General features: G+C 46.5%; 1 protein-coding gene across 3 annotated transcripts in view; it reads left to right on the top strand.

The window, feature by feature from the left end:
• Positions 1–15,384, top strand: part of Sms (spermine synthase) — a 107,004-nt gene that overhangs the window by 59,819 nt on the left and 31,801 nt on the right. For all 3 annotated transcript variants that reach the window (XM_069302687.1, XM_069302686.1, XM_069302688.1), the window contains exons 5-6: positions 8,099–8,210; positions 8,901–9,023. In XM_069302687.1, coding sequence (XP_069158788.1) covers positions 8,099–8,210; positions 8,901–9,023 — 235 coding nt within the window. The remainder of the gene's footprint in view (positions 1–8,098; positions 8,211–8,900; positions 9,024–15,384) is intronic.

Here is a 15,384-nt window from a genome sequence, read left to right as displayed (position 1 = left end):
TCTTTCCCCTGGATCACCCTTCCTGCCTGCATCCGGTTCCTTACTGTCTGTAGGTTCGGGGCGGGGTTTTTGATGGTGTTGAGACTCGGGCAGTCTCGGGGAAGTCCCCTTCCGGGGTAGTGACGGGGGCATTTGAGCCTGTTCCTCCAGCCGTGTTGTCTGCCAGTGGGCTTCCTTCCTTAGTGTTTTCACGGCTGCCCCGGTTTTCTGGTACGGCTGGGGATTTGGGGGAACGGCTCGGCCCAGGGGCCTGTCGTGTAGGTTCCCGGGGCTGGGGAGGGGCAGGCTTGGGGGGCCTTGGCCCCGTTGGACCCCATGGGGGTTTTTATCACTGTATAAACACCAGGGGTCCACGGTTGTTCAACGTCCTCCCAGCGAGCATAAGAAATATTGCCGGAACAACCGTGGACATCTTCAAGAGAAAACTGGACGGTTTTCTAAGAGAAGTTCCGGATCAGCCGGGCTGTGGTGGGTACGTGGCCCTGCGGGCCGCTCCAAGCAACAGCCTGGTGGACCAAGCTCTCACAAGTCGAGCCTGGCCTCGGGCCGGGCTTGGGGAGTAGAAGAACTCCCAGAACCCCATCAACCAGTTATCAACCAGGTATCCCCCTCTAGGCGGGGCTTGTGGTTACGCGGAGTGGGGTCTTTCCTCCCCACTCGCCGTACGTACTGTTGGGCGTCGGCCCCTCCCCGGGCTCGGTTCCTTGGCCTTTGAGTCGGTTGGTTCCGTCCTGTGGGTGGATGTTTCCTCCCACCCCTTTTTGGGACGGTGTTTTGGTCATGTTTCCCCGTTCGATGGGGTTCTGCGTGACTTCTGATCTCGGGTGCGCATGCGCCTTCGTGTGCCTTCGGGACTAGTGTTGGCTTCTGTGTTCTCGAGGGTACGGGAAGGTTTTTCGCTACTTCCCGCATTATTGGAACGTCTGTCGGCTCCTCGTCCTTGTCGCCCTGTTGGGCTACTTGTCGCCCTGTTGGGCTACTTGTCGCCCTGTTGGGCTACTTGTCGCCCTGTTGGGCTACTTGTCGCCCTGTTGGGCTACTTGTCACCCTGTTGGGCTGCTTGTCGCCCTGTTGGGCTGCTTGTCGCCCTGTTGGGCTGCTTGTCGCCCTGTTGTGCTGCTTGTCGCCCGGTTGGGTTCCTTTTTGGGCTCTTTGCTTCTTTGGCCGGTTTTATTCTTCCTGCTTCCTCTTTTGGCTACTTTTCTCGTGCAGTAGTCCTGGCTGGCGCCTTCCCGCAGAGAGGGTGTGCGGTTCGGCCAGCGTGTTATGCGCATGCGCCGTGGAGTTTGTTTTGGTCTGGGCGGTGTTTCAGTGCTGGTGTTTTGCGCTCTTTTCGCTATAGTGCTTCGCCTCTCGTTCTTCTCCCTGGCTGCGGTATGTGCCCCTTCGCGCCGGGGGTTGTCCTGGTTCCCAGTTGTGGGGAGGACACCGCGGTTTTCCCTATGTCATGGGTGTGGACCGCCTCCTTCGCCTCTTCCTGCTCTCCTGCGGGTCCGGCTCTGGCGTCTTCACCTGGCGGTGCTCCCAGGTTCTTCTGGGCACGGTTGAGTCGTGTCAAGTTCGTGCCACCGTTCGCCAGGTGAGTTTCTGCGGTCTGGCGTCTTTTGGCCGGGCGCTGGATGCGGGGTTGTTTATATACCTGTCTTTATTTAGGTATATTTTTGTACGACTGAGACCGTTCGCACACCAGTGACTGTCCCTTTTTCAACCCTTCCTGTCCCCCTCATGTGCATGTCCAACCCATGCTAGAGTCATTCAGGGGACCCTCCTTTTTTAATGTTGTGAGGTGTTGGGGTTGTAGGGTTGGTTCTGTACTCACCTGGTAAGGCTCCTGGCTGTGCTTTCAGGATTTGAGCTCTGGCTCTTGGGTCCCGCCTATCTGGTAGAACTTGCGGGATAGTACCAGTGGAGTGCAGTGGTGCTATTGGCACATTTGGGGAACACTGTATTACCATCAGAGGTCTGTACTTGTTACACGACCTACTTGCGAGCATAAGCCTTCTTGCTGGTTCGTCCGTGGACTTCCAGGGCGCACTAGCCTGTTTTCGTATGGCAGTTCCGGCCCATCCTGGTTGTGGGGGTATGTGGGCCGGTGGACTGCTCCTAGCAGCTGCCTGGTGGGCCACCCTCTGGCCGGTCTAAGGTGTAGAGGTGTAAAAAAGCTCCTAGTACCTCGTCCAGCAGGTATCGAGCGGGGTTTCTCCGCCATCGGTCGCCTGGTGCAGGTTTCTGGGCTTGCGGGGTTTTGTCGTGTCTCCGTTGGCCCTGTCTGGGGTCTGCCTGCTCCGTTCTCTGCCTTTGCAGAAGGGAGTTGCTATTTACATGTTGCATGTTGCAGTGGTGCCTGTTGCTGCTGCTGCACGTGAGCATTGGTACCGTGTTTCACGGTGGCGTGTCCTGGTTCCTGTGTCCGGTTGTGGAGTGGCACTTTACTGCCGTTTTGTGCCTGGGGATTGCGTGGGTTTTTTTCTGTCCCTGCCTGATTGTCCACCCCTGGTTGTTATCCTGAGGTTTTTGTGCTTCTGCTCTTTCTTCCTGCCTCCTCTGCAGCAGGGATGTTCTGCATGTGTTCTTAGGCGTTGGTCAGCCTGTGTCCTGTGATGTGCTTCTTTGTCTCGGTCTATTGCAGTTGTTCGTACCCCTTGGTTCGGGTTCTGTTCTGGCGGCGACCCTTCCGCCTTCTTTGGTTTCCTAGCTTGCCCTGCCGGTTGTTTTTTTTTTGGGTGGGTCTTGCAATGTCTCGCGTTGGACCCGTCGTTTCTGAACTCCTGGCGGGCTTGCATGCTTTGGGGAGTTTTTCTGTTCGGCAGACGTTCAATCTCCTTGTGCCGCCTGGGTTTCGGTGGTCACGCCCGAGATCTTCCCGCGGCTACGCCTTTTCCTGGGCTCGGAGGGGCATTGTCGGGGCTGCTTATGTTCTGCCTCGCGGTCTCGCCTCCGGTTGGTGGTTTGGTGGCTTCGTGGTAGGTGTCCCACCTGCGTGCTTCTCTTGGCAGCAGTATGGGGTATTTTGGCGGTCCTTCCTTTTCCTGTCCCTTCTTAGGTGGTTACTCTTGTTAGCTTGGTTTACTCTCGGCTTGGTTTTCTAGTGGGGGTTGGGGGCCGTCGTCTTGCCACATACTGTTGCCTCTTTTCGTGCGGCGCGGGCGGAGCCGCTTCAGCTTGCTTTCGGTCTTGGTGTTGCTTCTGCACCGTTAGTCAGCTGTCTTGTGCGTCGTTTCACCTCCGGCCTGTTCGTGTGCCGCTTGCACCATCCTGGTCTCTGGTCAGCGTGCTCTGTCTTCTCCTCGGTTGGTAGTGCCCCTTCGGTTCCGGTGTGTTTTTTCATCGGCTCTTTATTTTTGGCCTTTGCCTCTGGGGGTCGAGTCGCTGAGTTTTCTTGCTCCTTCGGTTTTTAGCGTTTTGGTGGTTCGATGGCAGCAGTCTCCATCTTTTCTGGCGCGGGGTGGAGCTGCTGCGTTCTGGAGGGGTCCAGGGTTTGTTGGTGCTTCGTTGGTCGGGCCGGGGATGTGTCGTTTTTTGTGTTCAGTGGCGGCCCTCTGCTGTTGTTTGCGTGCCTTGGCGTTTGGGTCCGGAGCGCATTTTGCGTTGATCCGGTTCTGTTCCTCCCGGTTCGCGGGTGATAGTGTCCCGGGTGGTCAGCCGTGTTCTTGCGGCTAAGCTGCCTGTGTTCTTCCCTCATGCCTGTGGCGTTCGTGGCTTCGCTGCTCTCGCTGCCGTCTGGGCGACGTGGCCTTGCGGTCTTTTGGGCATGGATTTTTGGTGTTCGTGCAGGGGCCTTGCCGCTCATTGTTCTCGTGTTGTTCCTGGGACTTTTCGGGGCTGTGGCGACTTGGGTTGGCGTTTGCTGCCGGTTGTCTCGCCTCCTTGGGGGGTGCGTGGTGTCCGCCTCCCGGTTCTGTCCCTTTGACCTTCCTCTGTGGGTAGTTAGCTCCGGGGAGCCGATGGGGCTCCCCCCAGAAATAGCATTGAATGTAATGAAACGCCATTTTCTGGGTGAGACCCGGAGGCTCCCCGGCAACCCTCCCTCCCTCCGGTCGGCGGTTTTTCGCGTGTTTTGACATCCAGCCTCAGAACTGATGAGTGGATAGCCGGCGTGGGAGGTCTGGGGCTCCCCCTTCCCCCTCCCGGGGAGGGGGGAGCTGCGCAGACAGCGGCGCGGTGACGTATGACGTCATACTAGTTTCCTTGTTTTCTGTTGAAGAGTTCTATCCACTAGTTCGGCTTTAGGTAGCAATTTTCACCAGAATAGGGGTTTGTTTTGGAATGCTTACCTTTCTGGATGCTTGACCCGATCGATGGCAGACATAGAATGCTTCCAACCACACGGGGGTTTCTATAGGCCATTGCTCCCCTTGCCTCTCTGAGGGGGCCAGGTTCTGGCCGTGGTCCCCGGTAGGCCCTAGAACTCCATACACATGACTGATGCCAAAGTCTGACATTAGCATATCAGCCGGTAAAGCTCCGGGGACCCTCCAGGTCTCGCCCAGAAAATGGCGTTTCATTACATTCAACGCTGGCTTTTTGTCACACTTCCCTACCCTATTGCGGCTAAAATATGCCACCTACGATTTTTTTTTATTTTTTCCATGATAAGGGAACAAAAATGAACACTTCTATAAGACGAAAGAAATTTTTGGATTTTTGTTGTTGTTGTTGTTTCGCCTGTGGGTGTGAATTCCATTTGGGCCCCTAGTGGTTCGAGAGTTAATATGGAATATAATATATTTTCTTATAACTCAAAACATAATATAGTATTAAAAGTATTTCAGATGGCAATCACTTAATAAATGGTTATGTAATTAAAAGAAAACTGTCTTCCAGACACAATTAATCTACCTATATACAAGAGACATAAATACTCAACTTATGTAACCCAGACAAGGTCTCGCAGCTAACTGACTAGCGTGGTGTCAGGACGCCCTGCATTTGCTCTCAAAACATGACGAATGTTAAATAAGGACTTTTTATATTTTACCACTAATTGAACAAGCAATTGTTCTCAAAATACATAAGAATGCAAATAAAATAATATAGTTTCTACAATTAATATAAGTTACAATGCCACATGCTTAATTACTGTAAATTAACAAATACAGTGGTACCTCGCATAACGATTGCCCCAAAAGACGAATATTTTGGGTAACGAACGGCCCGATCGGCGTCAAATCGTCCCGTATGACGAACGCTGGTTTGAGTAACGTCAACACCACATGGTGGGGTCGCGCTGCTGCTTGCACATTCTTAGACGCCTCCGACGATGCACATAAATTATGTTGTTCTTGTTTAAAGATGCTAATGATGCTGGGATATAAAAGGGTGACTGCTGAGATGTTGCAAAGCATTGACGTTTTTGTAGGAAAAAAGAATTGAAATATCTGATATACAACAAATGTCAAAAAAGTTCGTTCGGTGTTCGGCAGGTAGGCTGCTCCATTATAACAATCTTTCTTTGTTTCAAATGTGTTCCATTTGTTTTTTATTTGTCATTTACGTCTCAATAATGGAGAAGCCTACCTTACATACACTGAATAAACCATTATGACATTTTCCTTTCTTCAAATGTGTTCAATATTTATTTTTCATTTGTCTTATAGCAAAAGGTTCGTTCGGTGGTCGGCAGGTAGGCTGCTCCATGTTTCTTACATACAAAAAACGTAAATAATAAAAAAAATGAAGAATTTTGAAAACCAGTACAAATGTCAAAAAGGTTCGTTCGGTGGTCTACAGGTCGACTGCTCCATGTTTCTTAAAAAAAAAGAAAAAAAAAAGAAAAATAAAAACTGTTGAAACAATTTGGAAAATGGACAAATGTCATAAAGGTTCGTTCAGTGTTTGTCGGGTAGGCTGCTCCATTATTGAGACGTAAGTGATAAATACAAAACAAATGGAACACATTTGAAACAAAGAAAGATTGTCATAATGGAGCAGCCTACCCAACAAACACTGAACGAACCTTTTGCTATAACGAATATGAAAGACAAGGGCTGCTGGCTGGGTTAGTAGTGCGTGAGCAACCATTTGTAGCACACGTGCCTCTGGCTCTCAAACACCTGTCCCACACGGTGTTGAAAGACTGTACTCAGTCAGTGCAATTCAGACCCTATTGTTTGAAGAACATAAGGGTCATAACATTGGTGAAGCTAGGCGCAATAAGGGCTTAACACAACGGTCGGATGCCTGTGATACAGCACCTATGAGGATGATACAGCGAGCGTATCCAGGTGTAGCTCTGAGCCCCACCCTTGCCATCTCTAATGTATATAGATGATACATAGATGAATCGTTTTCTGCGTTCAGTGATGATGCATCTGATACAAGTAGCATAGATGAACAGTGTTAGCGGCTTCCATGGTGGAGGTGTTCATTGATATTTTTAAGAATACCTAAATCTTTTCCTGACTGATGGACACTCTTTGAGGCTAGCTGAATCTCTTCCTGACTGATGGACACTCTTTGAGGCTAGCTGAATCTCTTCCTGTGTGGGACCTTACAAAGCGATCTTTTCAAGACTACCTTACAAATTGAGCTTTTCCTATAATCGTTTCAATACTACTTTATGCTTTACAAGCTTGGCTACATACCACCTACAAGTACTAAACCCAAGGGTGCACGCGAGTGCATTATTTGCAAGCACACAGAACGATGAAACAGGAAACAAAAATCTATCTGTAGCTGGTGCAAGGAGAGCTAAGTCGCGCTGTGTACCATGGACTACTTCGTTGACTATTATGCACCTCCAAAGTACTGAGTGTGTAATACAGTGTGTTACTGTGTAAATAGTATGTGAAACTGTACATATTGTAATATTAGTGAATTTTTACCACGTAATATTGTGACAATAAACATTTATTGTGGACACATTACTGACACATGTATCACAGTTTCATGGAAAATTATGAACATTCTACTGTATACATATTGTAAAGGTCACAAATATGCATCATATACGATAAAAGAAACAAATAAAACCGCATTGGAAATGCATAGGAAAAATATTTGAAAATATATTTGTGGCAACACGCGGTGCTTGAATGGCCTGCGCGACCGTGTCTGGGAGCTTCACACACGGGCGACCAGGCCCTGATGACGTCACAGCGCACCTTGTCCACGCCCTCACAGCCAAAGTAAGTGGAATTTGGTAATTATCTTTACATAGACATGTTCAGGGACGGTAATTTATCATTTTACAAAGAAAAATTATATTTTGGGGAACATTTGATGTCATGCACACTAGGGAAATTTCACAATAAACACAGTGCATCACACTGGTTACATGGGAGACACTCGTTTTGTATGACGTCCGTTTCGCATGACGAACATGGAACGGATTAAATTCGTTATGCGAGGTACCACTGTATATGAAAATTAAAAAGTGACATCTGGAACTCCCATAATTGAACAGGTCCAGGAATTCTACTTTCCCGAATCTAACAGGTATTAGACGTGTAAAGAGCAACCGCGCTCCTGTCTCCTGATATTGCCAACTCATTATCATGAATTTATATACGTATCCGGTTAGAGATACAAAACAATGGTGCTGCCTTTACATGGTGCCAAGTTGTGTGTGAGAGATGGTGCTGCCTTTACATGGTGCCAAGTTGTGTGTGAGAGATGGTGCTGCCTTTACATGGTGGCAAGTTGTGTGTGAGAGATGGTGCTGCCTTTACATGGTGCCAAGTTGTGTGTGTGAGATGGTGCTGCCTTTACATGGTGCCAAGTTTGAACTATTGATAATATGGCAATTGAATGGGGTGCCTTTTTCATATATATCTTTTAACCATTTGCTCTCATTTCTTCCTGGCATGTGCATCCCCACCCCACATTAGAGTGGGAAAGAGGTTGATACAATGAGGACTGTTGATGAATGAAGTACTGTAGTCTATATGCAAATATTAATTGATGGGAATTTTTAAGGAAACTGAAAATGAAAGATGACTTCATTTCTCACATTAGCAGTTGAAGCTCCGTGGCAAACATTTGCTCTAGTGTTAATGCATTATTGAGTTCACTGTTGTCAATCATGTACAGTATTACAGTAAATTAATATTTGTAGATAAGTTATTTAATACAGTACAAAAGTTGTTTATTATTGTAGGATGGTCGGCGACTGGAACGGCAGATACGAGAGAAGTTTGGGTGCACGGTGGCCAAGGTGTTGCCAGCCCTCAAGAGAGTGCCACCCATTAACCCATACTTTACATCCTCAGGTAAGGTCACACATACACCTTCACTATCAGTAAAGATATTAATACTTCCTGTCACAAAACTGTCAAGCATGTATCTAATGGCTGTTACAAACTTCACAACAATGTATGTTATTTTAAATTCCAAATATTTGAACTAAAATATTAGTTACAGTAGAATACTTGCATATTATATTTTGAAGTACTGTATATTAGCATAATAGGGGATTACAGTTATTAAAGTAATTTTTTGTAATGTAGTAGAAGTAAGGAATGGAGAGCAGGGGTGCATATGACCCAGAATCTGACTCCTGTATGTCAGGTACACAAGGATATCATCCATGTCAGCTAGCGTGCTCTCTCCCTCTCTCTCTCTCCTTTCTTTCTGCCTCAACCTTCCCCCCCCCCCTTCCCCCGTTCAATACCCGCCTGTCCAAGTGGTTGGGCACCATTGCTCCGCCCCGCCTCCTGTCCCATCCCAAATCCTTATCCTGGTCCCTTCCAAGTCCCCTTATATAGTCGTGGGGCTTGACACTTTCTGGTGACTAAGCACTTCCCTGCTTAGTCATTAGCAAGAATTTTAATGCTGGGATTTGGGCTCAGTTTTGCAGTTCAATATTTGCTTCACAATATATGGGATGATAAGTCACTGACAAGAAGTTGAACTTACTGTTGAGGAGCAGGAATACTAGTAACAGCCAGTATGTTTTACAGATGACAGGCTTCTGGAGTATGATGTTGATAAACTGTTATTTGAAGAGAAGACTGACTTCCAGAAAGTCCAGATCTACCACACAAAAACGTTTGGAAACCTGCTCGTCCTGGATGATCTTCAAAGTAAGTGAAAGCAATATATTGGTTTAACTTAGAGGAGTGGGAATAGACAGTGTGAGAAACGAGTGTGGTATAATAGTGCGGACTGAAACTGTCATGGAGAGATGCAGAGTGAAAAAGTTAAATAACCAGATTAAGGAGTGTGTGCAAAGATGGTTTATACGTATTGAATGAGTGTATAATTGTAGTGTATTGCAGGGCGTGTATGTATGTGTAATAAGGACAGAAGCAGTATAGGAGAGCCTGGAAGACATTGGGGAGAAGATGGTGAGGACGTGAAAGGAAGCAGGGAATCTTTCCGGCTTGCTTTCACACTCACAGCCCACATATTCAATGTGGGAAGAGTGACTGTAGTTGTTGGTACAGTATATGACAATTTATAAGGAGCACTCTACACGTTAGGAAGCAGTAGGGTGCTCCTCAATAATTGCTCGAGTGTCAATACTGAAAATTATGGAATCTATATGATTCATCTATATGAAAAGTTGTATAGATAAGTTTCTCGCAGGCCAGTCAGCCAAAATAAAACAGTACTCTACATTTTCTCTGCTGAATCACTGGGAAGCACCCATGAACTAAGGGATGAGAACATTGGGGTCTTGAACTGCCCTCTGGACAACTTCAAGATACACCCAACAATATGCTGATGACTAATCACAATAACGTGGCAAAAGATATGATGACCAAACTACACACCAGAAGATGAAGAAACGACAATGTTTCGGTCCGTTCTGGACCATTATCATTTATCACGTGCGACTTGATAATGGTCCAGGACGGACCGAAACATTGTCCTTTCTTCATCTTCTGTTGTGTAGTTTGGTCATCATATCCAACAATAGTACTTGCCTCTAAACATATCTATATATATACAGAAATTTTTAAATACAAAATCAAATACCACAACCAAACCCCCGCATATAAAAGGAACGTTGCCTTCTCTGCACCGGTTTCCTCCAAGGTGTCAGAGTGCTGTTGCTGGTCACTCTTCCTGTATTCTCCAGTGACACAGTGGGCTCTGGAGAGGTTTGGGTGTTGTGGGGGGGAAGGGGGGACAGTGGATTTTTGCTTCATCATGGTTGCAGTTGCATGCAATGACAGGCAGCTTCAGCAATGCAAGCTTGGGATTAGACATGATAAAAGGGTCCAGGATCAAGGTGCATAATATTGAATAAGGGTCCAGCTGTGGGGAATTCCTCACAGGTTTCATCTTTACTCAAATCACTTTGGTCATGGGAGTCCTTTAATGCTTAGGATGCACTTAAAAAGTCCTCCCATTGGGCTCTATACACAGAGTATACACAGTTTTCAGGTACGAGGCCACAAAAGAGGACATTCTAGTAAAGAACAGCAAACTGAAATATGTAATAGGAAATTTGTTTCCTTCCCTTTCTGTAAGGGAATATAGAGGGGCATTCCTTCATTGGGATATGACCAGGGATAATGCAGGCAGCAGATGCAAGGAAAGGGCACAGGGAGAAAAGGAACCTCGGCTTCCAATACAACAATCCCAGAGGGAAGTGGGGAGCCCAAACCAGCAATTCAGGAACCCCAGAGAGGACTGCAACACCCCCACCTGCCACCCCATAGGCCCCCCCCCCAAGCCCAAACCCTCCCTTCCCCCCTACACAATGCCCACCATCTCACCTAAATCCTCCCTCCTCCCTCAACTTTGAGCACCCCTTCCTCCCCATTCCCTGGCCTTCCTCCTGCCCCAAGCAGGCCCAGGCAAGATCTAAGCCCTCCATCCCTCACCCCATCTTCCCCCTAAATCCCTGGTAACTATCCCACAGGAGAATGAACCTACCCAAGTAGCCCTGCCCATGGAATGGCTTTCCACTCCAATGGGGAGTGTGTGTGAGATAATGGGTATAGTAAAGTGGGCCTCAAGGTAATGATGTTAAACATTGATGGGGTTACTAATAAAGCAAGTGAACTGGCTGAAAGGGTGCAGGAAGAAAATCCGGATGTAATAGAACTCACAGAAACAAAATTGTCAGGCATTTTAACAAATGCAGTGTTTCTGCTGGACTACTACATTATATAATAAGGGAGGGAAGGGGAGGAGGAGTGGCCCTGCTGATAAAGAAGGATTGGAGTTTTGAAGAGATGGAAATGCTGGGCTGTGACGGGTTTAGAGACTACATAACAGGAACTATGACAATGAGTGGACCCAAGATAATAGTAGCAGTCATTTACAACACTCCATTAAACGACAGAAGACCCAGACAGGAGTCCCAGAGAGGAGGAGTTGATCAATAGGAACAACATGGCAACCATTAATATAATAGAGCAGCTTCAGTTGCCTGTAGGAATGGATCCAGACTCTTAATAATGGGCGACTTTAACCACAGAAAGATAGACTAGGAGAATGGAGAACCACATGGAGATGCAGATACAGGGAGAGCTAAATTCTTGGAAGTGGCAGCAACAATTTGAGCCAACATGTCAAGGAACCCCACAAGAATGAGAGGCAATGACGAAGCAGCTAGACTCGACCTGACATTCACCTTAAATGAGTCGGAAATAAGGTAAGTAAAATTTGAAGCCCCCATGGGAATGAGTGACCACAGCATATTGACATTTGAGTATCTGGGGAGAGGTAGGGATAACGTATCCAAGGAAGGGATCAGAAAGGAAAAGGCTAAATTCTGGTCATCTAAATAGATCTGGGGATTGATATCATACCACACCTGTCCCTAGTAGCCCATATCAAAAGGATATCATCAGTGGCATATGCTAGATTGGCCAACATAAGAACTGCCTTTAGAAACTTGTGTAAGGAATCGTTCAGGACCTTGTATACCACTTATGTCAGACCAATCCTGGAGTATGCAGCTCCAGCCTGGAGTCCATACCTAGTTAAACACAAGGCATAGTTAAAGAAAATTCAAAGGTATGCCACCAAACTAGTTCCAAAACCGAGAGGTATGAGCTATGCAGAAAGGCTACAGGAGCTAACCCTCACATCCCTGGAAGACAGAAAAGTAAGGGAAGACATGATCACCACCTATAAAATTCTCAGGGCAATTGACAGGGTGGACAAAGACAAACTCTTCAGCACGGGTAGAACACAAAAAGGGATCACAGGTGGAAACTTAGTACCCAAATGACCCACAGAGGCATTAGAAAGAATTTTTTCAGTGTCAGAGTAGTTAACAAATGGAGGAATGCACTAGGCAGTGATGTGGTGGAGGCTGACTCCATACACAGTTTCAAATGTAGATTTGATAGAGCCCAATAGGCTCCAGAATCTGCACACAAGTTGATTGACAGTTGAGAGGCGGGACCAAAGAGCCAGAGCTCAATCCCCACAAGCATAACTAGAGGAGAACATCAAATTTCTAGTGTAGGGCTTATGTAGTGCTGTAGTTTGGAACTTTGGAACTGTGTGCCAGGAGAGTGTCATCTTGAGCCAGCAGTGTGTGCCAGGAGAGTGTCATCTTGAGCCAGCAGTGTGCCAGGAGAGTGTCATCTTGAGCTATAGTGTAGGGCTTGTGTAGTGCTGTAGTAGGAACTTGGAACTAATAGCTCATGCTGATGTCACGTTTAACATTTGATGTGACAGTATACAGACAGGATTTACACACAGATGTAAGCCTATAAATATTTATTTACAGAACTTGTGTACTATAATACACAGAGCATTCACTACTTAAGATTGATGTCGTCGAAGCTTCTATCGTGTCGGAGAAACACTTGGACGCCTCGCTGACTGATCGTGCAGTATACCCGCTGATAATCCTGTCTTAACGCGTCCTCCAGACAACTTATCACAAGATATGGCATAATTATCACGGCTTATCGCACAGGACTTGTACAAGTTCCTTCTCGATACTCTGGAACAGTAATGACATGCACAATTAGCAACAATAATGACCTATCAAACTGACAGTCAACATAACATGCACATAACTAAATGTATTGTGTATGTAACAATATACATTCACTCTTACAGCTGAATGGCGTGACATACTGATAATCACTCGTTCTTTGTCAAGTTTGGTCTTTAAACTCCACCTCCACCTGTTGCAGGTGAGTAATATCAGTAAATTAATCAGAGTAATAGTACTTATAATAACTGGCCAGCCTCAACCAATCACTACCTCTTTCCACACTCGGCTATGTAGATCTGAATGGCTGGTCTTCTCGTTGCATCGGTCTCGTAGCTGGCCTGCTGAATGTCATCTACATTTGGTTGCATGTGGTGGTAGCTGTAGATGCAGGGTGGTGCGGGGTGTTTCCAGGAATCCTGGGCGGATCATGTGGTCAGTAATGACAGCAGGTCGCAACTCTGGATGCCTTGAAGGTGCAGGCTGGATTCTGCACACACGTGATTTGGCTACACAGCTGCACTCATGGTTCACTTGCATGGGTTCACGTGTGAGCGGCTTGCACATTAATGAGTGAAACTTAGAATGACAGCTAGAGGTATTCATTCTTTCTTCAGATCAACTTTAAAGCATTTCATGCTTTGAATTTCTCTGTGGCTGCACTGTAGTTTAGCAACCTATGTTCACTCATCATGTAATTTACTTTTATTCTACTAATGACTTGGATATTCTGTGATGAAATGGCACTCTACTCAGTCTATTGCATCTAGTTGTGCCAGTGTGATATCTACTTTACAATCAGTTTAACTTGATTTGATGAAAATAATTGAACTGCAGGGTTCCAGCTTCTTACAGGCTATTGTACGATGAATTAGTGTTAACTAGACTTACTTAAGGATTTAGAATGATGCAATCAAGCTGTGGCCTTTAGCTACTCATGCACACATCTTTCTGACACTGTCCGAGGTTGCAGTAGCTTGCCTGGCATGGGGACATGTGCTAGCCAGCATACAGTCATTCTTTCTTGATTAGCCAATCAGAGAAAGGTGGCAGCAATGACATAGATATGTTAGACTTCACATATGTCATCAGAGGTCATGTGGGTAGATAATGTCATTGATGTGTCATGGTTACTTGGGTCACCTCGTGTGAACCCTGGAAACACAAACCGTAACTGTCTCTATTTTCCGCTTGTTACAAGTTGTAATAAAGTTGTTACATCATGGCTTAACGTGTTTATGACATATTAGAACGTTGTTACAACTTGCTATATTGGTTGTTATAACTGGTTAGGAGGTGTTAAAACTTGTTCGAACGTTGTAGCAACGTCGTAGTTTCGGTGTGTGTTTGGCGGGAATGACCTGACTGCTTGCCACTACCTGAGGCCAAAAGTTCACCCAAGTAGCTCCTGTAGAGGTGGAGGGCAGGTGCTCGCTGCCACTATTTGCTAGTGTGGTCTATCTCTATGTACTGAATAAACCTACTACATCCTTCGTAGCATAATTATGCTGCTTAAAACTTGGTCTCTCATTAGAGACTAAACAAGCTAGGTCTTAGGACAACATTAAGGAACATAGCCTATGTGTACATGCTTATGTACTGAGAGCACAAAGGGATACATTCCCATCTCTCGTGGACATGCAACATGGAGTCAACAGTATAAAGCTGAGAGAACGCTCCCTTACAAGTGGGCACAGTGGACTCTGAGTAGGCTTGGGGGTGGAGTTGTATGCTCCAATGACACACTTGAATCTCGAGGGTCCACTTAGGAGGCATTAACTTCACTAGAATTATTGTAAATGTTTTATATATATCCTGGTGGAGTTACTACTTGGATGACATAGCCTCTACTGATGGCATCCTATCTTCATAAAGGCACTAAGCAGTCTAAAACTAACTGTCAACACATGACAAAGTCCAGATCAGACTCAAAATGCATATATGTACAGTATTACAATAATATGACTTCCTGACACTAAACACTTGACCATCTATTTCCCCTGGTTGTGCAGCTCGTTCTCCTAAGGTTTCCCAACATCAAGAAAACTCAATTTAAAATATCCTCTCTTAACCTACCAGAGGACCCAAAACAGAAAACGGGACAGTACGTCACTTTCGTGAGCCGCTTCCATTTTCTAGTATGACAATTTTTGGCCTTGTGTATTGCATATGAGCGAAAAGCGATGTTCTTTGTAGGACAAGTTGAGTCACGTAACATCAACTGAAGACAATGAGTCACAATAACGTGGGTATCCACTACCTACCAACTACCTACATAGCGGGGAGGTAGATGGGCATATGGGCATGGAGGCAGCAGAGTGGGCAGGCTGGTGGCTGGTTGGATGGTGGTGGTTGTTGACCAGCAGAGTGAGCTGGTGGCAGGATAATTGGGCAGCAGAGTGGGTGTGTGGGAGAGTAGTAGGGTGGGTGGCAGGGTGTGCAAGCAGCGGAATGAGTGGGCTGGTGGCAGGGGACAGATGGTAGAGTAGAGAGGTGGGTGGCAGAGGGAGTGGGTGAGCGAGTAGCAGGGT

The sequence above is a fragment of the Procambarus clarkii genome, chromosome 48, assembly GCF_040958095.1.
Source record: "Procambarus clarkii isolate CNS0578487 chromosome 48, FALCON_Pclarkii_2.0, whole genome shotgun sequence".
In the NCBI taxonomy this organism is placed as follows: domain Eukaryota; kingdom Metazoa; phylum Arthropoda; class Malacostraca; order Decapoda; family Cambaridae; genus Procambarus; species Procambarus clarkii.
This window is presented reverse-complemented; position numbering and strand designations above follow the sequence as displayed.